The 10,969-nt window shown below is 42.3% G+C and overlaps 1 protein-coding gene across 5 annotated transcripts; it reads left to right on the top strand.

Annotated features, from left to right (window-relative positions):
• LOC134623698 (kinesin-like protein KIF1B) lies at positions 1-6,787 on the top strand. Of its 5 annotated transcripts, none has more exons than XM_065469870.1 (6): positions 1-59; positions 260-441; positions 535-648; positions 768-890; positions 4,190-4,295; positions 4,998-6,787. In XM_065469870.1, the coding sequence occupies exons 4-6, from the start codon at positions 806-808 to the stop codon at positions 5,116-5,118; spliced, it is 312 nt and encodes a 103-aa protein (XP_065325942.1). In that variant the 5' UTR covers positions 1-59; positions 260-441; positions 535-648; positions 768-805; the 3' UTR covers positions 5,119-6,787. The 5 variants fall into 5 exon arrangements, 3 of the variants coding, with proteins under 3 accessions (XP_065325942.1, XP_065325944.1, XP_065325943.1); XM_065469872.1 differs by having other exon boundaries at positions 515-648; XM_065469871.1 differs by having other exon boundaries at positions 3-59; positions 263-441.
• Positions 6,788-10,969: the final 4,182 nt, after the last annotated feature.

Raw genomic sequence — 10,969 nt, 5'->3', positions numbered from 1 at the left:
AACACCCTCAGGGCCAGAGGAGCCCTGCCTGCTGAAGATGCTGCGTAACGCTCACATTGGTGAATGTCTGTCTGATAAGTGAGAAGTTTGCTAAACAATGAGACTCCAAAACCCAAATACTTTATTAATCTCTAAGTAAAAGACAAAGAGGGGGAAAGTAATAAGTTAAAGTATGGAGAAAGAAACAGGAGCAGATGAAACGGGCTGCATGCACACTCAAGAATAAACGTTGTTAACCCTCATCTGTTTTGTTCCCAAGGAGATCGGTGAGCACCTTGTTAACATCAAGAAGAACGGTCGTCATGTTCCCAGCAGCCCAGTTGCTGTTATGACCAACAGTCAGAGATTGGTGATGTGAGCCGTGTGCGTGTGAGTGGACCGGGCTGAGCGAGGCCAGGACTTTTGAGCCTACAGAGTTCTACATTGACACTCGTCATGCAGGTATATGCTCAGTGAAAGTATAGATACTGTGATTTCTTTCATTTTTTAATGATTAAAATAAAATATTTGTCAGTCTCATCTTTTTTATATTAGGCTGCGGTGGCTTGAGTCTTTCCATTGAAGTGGAAACAAACACTGAGGACCAACAGGATGGCACCTGCAAGGTCACCTGCTGCCCCACTGAACCAGGAAATGACATCATCAACAGTAAGTTAAGTTTGACCAATATGTGCAAGGTGCTTACCATAAAACAGTTGGGGATTACAGAGAAGGGACATGTTTTTGTTTTTTTAATAAGAATTGAATTTGCTCATGTGCATACACAGGAAGTGATTTCACAGTGAAAGTAACAGGGGAGGGCAGAATGAAGGCGAGCATCACCAGACAGAGGACAGCAACATCAGTTGCAAACGCTGACAGCCAGTGTGACCTCAGCCTCAAGATCCCAGGTGAGATAAGCAGGAACTGATATGTAACTATACATCTGTGCTCAAGGGTCAAAGGGGGGAGGTTACCAGCCTTCTAGTGGAAATGTTCTCTTATGCAGCTGACGCTAGATGATCTTTAGACTTGATGTTTGTATCTCTACATCTCTGTATCCTCAGAGATCAACATAGCAGGTTCACTGGACAGGTTCACAAGGCTGACACGATGGAGGGAGAGAATAACACCTACTGCATTTGTTTTGTACCTACTGAGACTGGTGTGCATGCCGTGTGTGTGAAATACAATGTCGCACCTGCTTCAAATTTCACATACAATTATACAGTATCCACACTTGCTGATAGGTGGTAATCGACTTCAGAAGAACAAGGCGATCTGAGCACTCTACCCTCTACATTGATGGGGAGGAGGTAGAAAGGGTAGAAAGCTTTAAGTTCCTCGGAGTCCACATCTCGGCCGACCTTACCTGGTCCACCAACATTTCCCAGCAGGTAGGGAAAGCACAACAAAGGCTGTACTTCCTCAGGAAGCTGCGTCAGGCACAATTACCCCAGAGACTGCTAGTAAACTTCTACCGCTCCACCATCGACAGCCTGACTTACTGCTTCACACTCTGGTTAAACTGCTGCACTGCAGAGGACAAGAGGAAACTGCAGCAGGTGGTGAGGAAAGCAGAGTGGGCAATCGGCACTTCACTAATTCCCCTCAGAGACATTTATGCTGGCAGACTTCAGCAGAAAGCCAGCATCATCATCAAGGACCCCTCACACCCTGGACACTCACTTTCCCCCCTTCCCTCTGATAAACGCTGCAGGTCCATCAGGTCAAAGACGAACAGACTCAATGGAAGCTTCTACCCACAGGCTGTCAAACATGCCCTACCTCCACCCTGATTGGAGGTTGGCTGCACTGCCAACACTCATGGACATTGCACTTTATCTATAAACCATTTTTTATACTATAATGCAGCCAAGATTCCTACCTGTATAAACTGTATTTATTATAGTAGAAGCAGCATTCCTACCCCCCACTGTACCTCACAATGCACTGATCATTCACTGCTCCTTACATTTCACCTGCTCCTCAGATGCCATGTGTGTGTATGTGGATATATGTGTATGTATGTATGTATGGGTGTATCCGTATGCACACATGTGTATCTATAACTTGTACATATCTTTCTTGTGTAAATGTAAACGCCTGTGTTATTGTGTAGATACTTACGTCTTTGTGTTTTACACTCAGCGGAGAGATGCCAAATTGTTTCATTGTTCTTGTAATAGTGACAATAAAGAGCTATTCTATTCTATTCTATTCTATTCCCAACAACATAGGTGAAATTAAACATGCTTCCTGAACAACAGCATGGGTCTATAGAGCTTAAATGACTCCAGCTCTATCTTGTTATGGTTATTAAAATGCCTATAAGCAGCGTGACCTAGATGAGGGTAATCTTAAAATAATAAAATATATATTACCCCAAATCGATGACGTAGCCTTGGAAAAAAAAATTGTAATAATATTCATTTACTGTCTTTCATTTCTCTAGTACATCAAACAAACAGCAGTTTCACAAAACTTAGCAAGCAGTTCGCTAACTGTAGCCTGGGAGATGGGTGGTCTCGTAGGGTGTCTTGCATTGAAATCTGCTGCAATGACCCGGTTACTGCGTTCACCAGATATCAACACAATTTCGATCCGCTCCTCACGTGTTAACCTCTTCGACATGTCAATGGCTGTGAACAAAGAGAAACTTGTAAATAACTCATGAAAGAATAAAGTTACGCTGAAACCAAGCACACCATTGTTTTTCTTGTGACATTACCAATAAGTGTGATGTGTCACATGGCCCTCTTCCTATTGAAAAAACAAAAGTTGTATCCAAGATGGCCGACTTCTAAATGGCCACCATGGTCACCACCCATCTTGAGGAGTTTGCCCCCTCACATATACTAATGTGCCACAAACAGGACTTTAATATCACCAACTATTCCCATTTTATTACGGTGTATCCATATAAATGGCCCACCCTGTAGATTATGGACTTGGTTACAATACTTATAATGGTAAATGGTAACTGGCCTGTATTTATATAGCGCTTTACTTATTCCATATGGAAACCAAAGCGCTTTACACTACATTCAGTCATTCATCCATTCACACACACACATCTTGACTCATAACATCTACGGTCATGAAATAAAATATTGGCAATAGCAGAACTAGTATAATGGACAGATTATGCAGCAATGCCGAAAATTATAGCTTTGAAGTGGGCATGTGTACTTTTGGAAATGCCAGTTGACTCAACTGCTTTGTATTTCCTGTATCAGCTAAAGATTACGTAAAGTAAGGGGGGAAGTTGACTGGAATACCCTGCTTAGGTTGCTGCCACTTGCTTTGGTTAAGCAGAAGAAAATGAGCGAGCGAGCGATAGTGTGGGGATTATTATAAAAACAAAAGGAAAGAACATGGAGGTAGGGAACATATTTGAGAACACAGATGTTGGATCATAAGCTGTGGCTGAAAACTTTGTCTTGGTGCATCAAACAGTTTTGTGCAATTCTAGAGTAACAGTGCAGTTTTCAGAGTGAATAATGAAATGAAAAGACAGCTAAGTAGTGTTGTCTTCTTCATCTTCACTGTTGTGTGGACTTCTAATGGCAATGTGATGATCCATGAATGAGTGTGTGCTTATCAGCTCCCCCCCCCCCCCGACCCCCCCATTCTACGCTGGCGTTGTCCTTGGTAGCCATGACAACGAGACGTCCCACCACAACTCCCAGTTTCATAAATACAGGGCCCCAGCACCCAAAAAAGAAAAAAAAAATCGTGATTCCTAGATGTTAGGAGTGGTACTACACCTCTCTGTAGAGAACAAAAAACCCAAAGCACAGAAACAATGTTTTATAGTGTTTGTGTGCTTTTGACAGAGGAAGACAGGACAGAACATCATTAAAGGGATTTGACTTTGTGAGATCACACTGAAAACGCACCACTTGGTTCACTCTGAGATATTTTCAGTCTGGAAAGATGAATCTGTCGGGCTTTAGGCTGCTTCTCACTTTAAGCAGTTCATGTTGTAGCTGTAGCTGATGGACACAAAAATTACATTTCATATTTTAGATATTCAGCTGCTCACTCTGAAGCCAACAGGGCTCTTGAGTGTGGATGATTGTGTTGGTACTGGATGCTGTGATAAACAGATGTTAGTGGACAAACTGCCTGCTGGCTGAGCTTCTCTATTGAGAGCTATTCCAACACAAGAAGATCTTATAACAGTTGTGTGGATCTGCCTGTCCAGGTCGTATCAGGAACAAGGCTGGAGTGGACGATAGCGCAGCCGATGTCGTCCTGTCCCTTAACATAATTTCTGCCAAGAACATCGAGTCATCCCACAACAACAACAGGTAGGTGAAACTCCCACACTGAGTCAGTTTGAGTGAGAACACACTAGTCACAACATTTGAAGGTGTAAAATGTTTCCATTCACAGATTTGGAAGGTTTCTTGTTGCCTTCTTGCTTGTATTCTCTTCAGTTATTATCATGAAACACATTTTCTTTTAAAACAGCCAATGTGTAACATTGTTACACTTTGTCATGATTGAGTTCCTGCCATGTAAAAAAATCATTTTTGATGCTTTGTAGTAATATTATCAGTTCCAATCTATGTATGTATCCTTGTCTGTATATTCTCTGAAGCCACATTGGAGTCATTTCGTCACACAGTGGAAATTTGTATTTATCTTGTATATTGGTTCTATTCTGATTTTTAGTGTTTATTTATGAGTGTCGTTTTATTTGCATGGTTTTATTCTGTTTCTGTTGCATGGTTTTTAGTGTTTTATGTGACATAATTTTTATCCACTGTGGACTGGCTGCACATGGGACAAATTAGCTGATAGGGATCACCTGCTGAGGCATGGGTGTGTGCAGAGGTGGCCTATCAGCTGTGTAAAGACCTTTTAAAAGCAGGCTAGCTGAGCACTGGAGGAGGGAGGCCCCACACTGGAAGATTAATGCTAGATGGCCAGTGTGACACGGCGACAGTAGGAGACAACGCGTGTGATTGGCAGCAGGGCAGAGGTTTACCTTATTTGTTATTTTACAGGGCACCGACGCAAGGGGAGCTGTGGTGGCATTGCATGACGGGTGCAGAACGCAAGCTGGGCTGGGATGTGATTGGCCCAGTGGAAGGACAAGAGGATGGGAGGCTCTTCCTCGTCTGCTGAAGACGAGGCTGGCGTGGACTCCGCTCTAAAGAAGGAATTCCTGGCCTGCTGGTGGACCCATGATGAACATGTGGCATAATTATATCAGGGGGTTTTAGGGAGTGTAGAAAATGGTAGTTTTACAGGTTTTAGAATTATTTTATTTAGTTTTAGTAGATTGACAACATTTTATTATGTACATTTTAAGGGTGTTTTTATTTGTGCTCCCTGGCCTAGAAAAAAACAGTTTCCGATCAGACCTGCTTCATCTCTGTGCCCTTGGTATCTGACTCGCTTGCTCCCCCTTGTATTTTAAAGAATCTTTCTTTTTAGCACGACATTCTGGCGCGACCGCTTTAATGTCTGCGTGTTACAGTTGCACGACCTTTTCCATTTTCGCTGCCCGTTACTTTGCTTCATTGTCTCTGTTGCCTGACTCTTTGTGCTTCTTTTTTTTTCTGTGCGCTCTCTTTCTTCCTCAGGTTTTCTATTGATAAGGATATTGATAGGTACCAGAGAACATAAAGCTCCTTCACTGAAAGACTTTTATGCTTCTCATTAGTCCCATAGGCTCATAGAAATAAGCTCTCCAGTTTGTGTGTGCTTGTGTGTTGCATAAGATCTGTCTTCATTCATGCCTGTTGTTATTACACCTCCAAACCAGTAAAGGCAATCTTTGGAGGCAACACCCTTTTTAGTACTTTTCTGTATTTGTTTGTGATTGTGACACTGAACCACAGTGCTATGTATATCCTCTGTAACACTCAGATGTTTCCAGATCAGTGTTTTCACCCTCAGCTGTTTCTCACTATAGAGTCTTACCTCAGTGCCAATGAGGCACCAGCAGAGCATATCTGGCCCCCATCTGTGGCTGATAGTGCCCCCTGCTGTTAATAACAGGAACAGTGTAACCTTGTATAGAGCTCATAGTGATGGTCTTAAGATTGCTGCTGCAAGGCAGTCATTTGTATCCATGTGTGCTGTATATTCTGAGCATATGCAGTTATGTGAGCTCTCAGGTTTTATGTATCATGACATAATTTAAAAAAAAAAAAAAATTCAGGTCCTTATTAAATGGCCTGTAATGGCCTGTATTTATATAGTGCTTTTTTACGCTTTATTAGGTCTCAATATGAGGTAAATGCAACCTCAGATGAACAACACACAACACATTATTACATGTCATTATTTATTTAACAAACACTGAGCCTAAATTCAGATGTTTAAAAAACTAAGTACATCCAAGACTATTTCTGTTAAGTCTAATTGTCGAATGTTGTCATTGTGTTTCTTAAATTTGGAAAGTCTTAGTTCAATCTATAGGATCAAGACATTCCTTTGTCTCTGACCACCTCTCCAGCCACTCTGTGCTGGGGGAGGTTTTATTGTAGATACATCCTATCTGAAAGACCAGTTTCTTGTGTGGTACGCTTCCTGCTTTTATGACCCTTTTGGTCAGCAGGAGGTCACACAAATGCCACCCAAACACACACACACACACACGTTCTTGCACATGCATACAGGTGTTTACACATACACACACATAGTGCCTTGTCTTAGAGCCATTTGGGGGTTTTACGTTGGGAGGTGCTTTTGCTGTGATGTGTATTGTGTGAACTATTTTTTTCCAATAAAAGGCAGCGAGCGGAGGCCAGAGTCGGGGTCATTTTGTGGTAGGATTCGAGGTGCGTTCCTGAGATACCGACAAGGCCTCCCTTGAGCAAGTAAAGCGATCGACCGCTGTTGCTTTGTTTTTCCTTCATGAGAATAAGTCTCTAAACTAGTGGGGCTTGTGGAAACACAGACCCAACATTTATTTGGTCCTTCTGAGCCGGAGCCCAACACATTGCATCCACCGAGGGGGAGGGAGATGACGCCGCCGCAGTCTGCTAGAAGCCAGCGTCTGAGACGCCTGATGAAAGACCGGGTGCTTAACTTAAAAGCGAACTCTCTGGCCAGAGAGTTTGCGTCTGAACTCCCCTCGGGTTGGATGGCGATTGACGGTTAAACACAGGTACGTGAGTGCGCAAGCTGTGCGTGTAGACGCAAGCTACCTGGTTTCTCCACCAGTTTTTCTTTAATTTTTTTAAGGAGGTCTGGCTTCTCTGCCAGTTTCAAGGAGGTCTGGCTTCTCCGACAGTGTTTTTAATTTTTTTTAAGGAGGTCTAAGCAGGTTTCTCCACCGAATAGAAGGAGGGTTAAAAACGGTTTTTCTCCACCACTGAGGATGTGGAGTGTTGGTTTCACCGCCGAAAGGAGGTCAGAGCTCTTGTATGTGTCTATTTTGTGCGTGTGCGGGCCAGACGTGCTCGGCGTGAGTGGGCTGATTGCTGTTTTGTAATGGGGAATAAACTGAGTAAGTCTGCCTTGAAAGAGGATGAAATACACTGCAAAGTATTTATTGGGCAGCACGTGGTGTGTAGACCATTGAAGAATGAAGTGAAATTGTGTGCAAAGCAGAAGTCAGAGTGATTGTGTCTGACGTCATGGTGTGTGTGAGTTACAGAGAGGTGTGAGATGATTCTGCAGGTCACCTGCAGAATCATCTGCAGGTGACAAGTTGAGTGTGGTGAAACCAACACTCAACTTGTGTTTAACACCAACCTGCCAGAGGGTCTGCAGATGGAAATTAGCCCAAGGCTATAATCTGGCATATTTACATTTATTAAAATGTTCATTAATATGTATTGCCCCTCTTTCTAAAAAATAAATAAATAAATAAAAACCTGCCCATGGACACAAAAGAAAAAATAGTTGTGTGGATGAAATATGAATGATACTGTGGTGGCAGATTTCTTTTCTCATGTATTAATCACATATTTAATCATATCACATTAGTTATAGTTATATCACTTTCTCACTTTACCATAGTAAGAGCTCTCCTGTCACTACTTTACATGCATGTGGAAAGTTAACACAGTGAGGCCGTTGTAATGGGAGACGTTAAACAGACAGTGAGACTCCTTCTGCTTATCAGGGATGTAAATCCTCAGGTGAAGGCTAAGCAGAAAACAAGGTCATAATTCTCTCTGTGAGGGAGGAGGTATAGCCTCCCCCCCCGTGAGAGGGGCCAACATGTAAGAGTTTGTGGATGTTCTTTGTCTGTGTGTCTGTATATAAGATGTGAGGGCGGTGCCACAATTCAGAGATGGTCCTGGTGTTTCACTGGGATGCTCTCTCCACATTGCAATGTGTTTATTAAACCCACTTCAAATCAAGCTCACTGGGTGTGTTGCAGGTTATTGTTAAATTTTCCACAACAATTTGGCGTTGTCCGGCAGGATTCCTCCGGTGAGTTTCGCTGAATCGCAGGTACGCGGTGACTGGCCATCCTGAGGTAAAATTGCCTCAGTCCCACCGTAGTTTTCAAAAAGGGGGAACCGCGGGGTGTGTTTCAGCGACTCACACATGCAGGAATTTTTAAAAGAACCAAGAGACGGACTGCAAAGGATTTGCAATGGTGAGCTGCTTTGATTTGGGCAGGATTTTTAACCAGACCAACGAGAAAAGCCTCGGTTCCTTATTATTGCAACAAGTAGATGCAGGGTCCTAGAAACTCAACGAATGTGGGTATCCTAGTGTGAGAAATTGCACCTTGTTGCGGTAGTAAGTGCAGGATCTTAGAAGTTCAATAATTTGAGCGTTCTAGTGTATGGTATTTTAGCACTTTTGCACCAATGAACAAAGGCAGAAAGGCCGAACAGCGGACGCGCTTGTTCGTACAAAGGAAGCTGAGCTCAACAAAACGGCTACTGGAGCCGTGGGAGGCATTCCTCTACATGGTCTGGTTTAAAACTCCAAGTGTGTGGAAGATGATTGTGTGATAGAAAGAGATGCTGACAGGGATAAGAGCTTTTTGTTTGCAGTTTTTGTTTGTTTTTGTTGTTGTTGTTTTTGTTTTTTGGATGGACCACTGGGAGGGAAACCTCAGGAATACGACGTCTGATTTCAGGACTGTTGTGGGAAGGACTCTGTCCTTAGTTTATGGTGTTTAATACTTTTGTACCAGAAGGAAAAGGCCGGACAGTGCACGCTTGTCTGCAAAGCTGAGCCCAGCAGCAGGAGGTATCCCTTTGGGTGGTCAGGGCAAATCCAGGTTTTATGGCATGATTTTTTTTTTTCTGTTTCAGAAATATGGGAAAGAATACATGCAGTATGAAGTGTGTAGAAACTGAGGAGTGCAGTGAAGAGAAGTGCTGTGTGTGTGTATAACCAAGAGTGATGGAAAGAGATGTGTTAAAATGTGGACAGAAGAAAAAGAGAGGGAAAGTGTTAATAAGTAATGATGAAAATGATATTAAATGTATGTCTTAGTGTGTTTGTACAGGTGACTATGGAATTGGATCAACACCCTCCACAAGCACAGCGGCCGGAGCAAAATGACAGATTAACATAATTGGTACCACACCCAGCCCGTGTTTTGGCTGAATATTACACAGCTTCACTCCATGTACATCTTAACCTGAAGAACAAGCTTCAAGGACAATCAATCTCGCCCTGAAGACAAAATGCAGTTCAAGAGCAACAGCGTCGACTTCAAGAGTCAACAATGTGAACAGACAGCAACACTGCCCTAAACCCTAAACCTTGAAGGGTTCAGCAGCATGTATAAATACCATGGAAGCATGCGCTCATGATCAAAAGCTGGGAGGTTCACCTGCGACATCATTGTGTGTGAATGGACTTGAGAAGACTCTGAGTTTTACATTTGCCATACTAGGAGTTGAAATGGCAAAGGCAGAGACTGAAAAGAGTGAAAGACAAAAGGCAAAGCTGAAGAAGAACGGCCCACTGGGCCCCTGACACGCCACAACTGTGAACTGCTGCAGATGTGGGAGAGAGACAGAAGCTGTGAGAAGAGAGCATGGAGGAAAAATGAAGTCTGTTTTTTTTAAATGTGAGAACACATGGAAATTGGGTTGGAAAACTGTGGCTGGCTGTCTTGTGGAGGTTGAGAAAAGTCCGTAGGATCGCAACAAAGGTAAAAAATAAAATGCACACAAACACACAATAAACAGAGAAATGTGAAGGAAAGGCAGCTTTAAGGACATGCCCTGCTGAATCTGCACACACATCCATTAAACCTGCCTGCAAACACACACACATTTGCAATGGAGATCAGCTTGTTATCTGTCGTCAGTGTTAAAATAGTGTAAATTTAACAGACACTTGTTATCAAATGCTGAGTGTATCCACTGCTGACAATTAACTCTCTATGGTTGCAGGACAACAGTTTAACTTTTGTAAAAGGGAAAAAAGATTCTGGTTTGACCAACCAGTTATCAGACAATAAATCTGGTTGTTAATATAGTGAATCGTGAGATGCTTTCTGCTTGATTGCTGCAGCACAAGTAATTTACTGTATGAAGGAAATTCTCTTTTGTGATAATATTTTGAACATGCATTTCTGTTGTCCTGTCAACTTAGTGGGTTATGAGCTGATATGTAAATTAGTTCACTGTTACTAGATCAGGGAAAAGATAAAAGATAACAAAAGTTGACTGGATTATAAAACAAGTGAATAAGATTTAGCAGAGGGTTGAGTTTCCTGTTTCTGATGTATGGGTGAAGCTTGCACCCAGATACACACCTCTGAATACATAAAAACAAACTTGTTTTCTGAAATACATGATGACATGTTTCACACGTTTACTTTTGAAAAAAAAAAAAAAAAAAGGAGAAAAGCTAAACGAAATAATTGGGTCTGTGAAAATGAAAAATAAGTGAAAAAGCACAGACCTGGGAAGAAATTCACATTTCAGTGATAAAACATTGATATGAAGTGTTTAGGAAGCTTTTAATGGTGAACATTAGTGTTGTGTGAACTGTGCAGCTGCTAATAAAAGGGGGGAAATTTCTCTGTGTATTTAGC

Source organism: Pelmatolapia mariae, unplaced genomic scaffold (assembly GCF_036321145.2).
Source record: "Pelmatolapia mariae isolate MD_Pm_ZW unplaced genomic scaffold, Pm_UMD_F_2 NODE_ptg000839l+_length_24660_cov_1, whole genome shotgun sequence".
Lineage (NCBI taxonomy): Eukaryota > Metazoa > Chordata > Actinopteri > Cichliformes > Cichlidae > Pelmatolapia > Pelmatolapia mariae.
The sequence above is the reverse complement of the archived record's forward strand: the minus strand, read 5'-3'. Positions and strand labels throughout refer to the sequence as shown.

Excerpts from the sequence above, each read along its gene's own strand:
- LOC134623698 (XM_065469870.1), top strand. The coding sequence starts at position 806 with ATGAAGGCGAGCATCACCAGACAGAGGACAGCAACATCAGTTGCAAAC. Across the intron at positions 891-4,189 it reads CCTCAGCCTCAAGATCCCAG|GTCGTATCAGGAACAAGGCT; the intron begins GTGAGATAAGCA and ends CTGCCTGTCCAG. Across the intron at positions 4,296-4,997 it reads TCATCCCACAACAACAACAG|GGCACCGACGCAAGGGGAGC; the intron begins GTAGGTGAAACT and ends GTTATTTTACAG.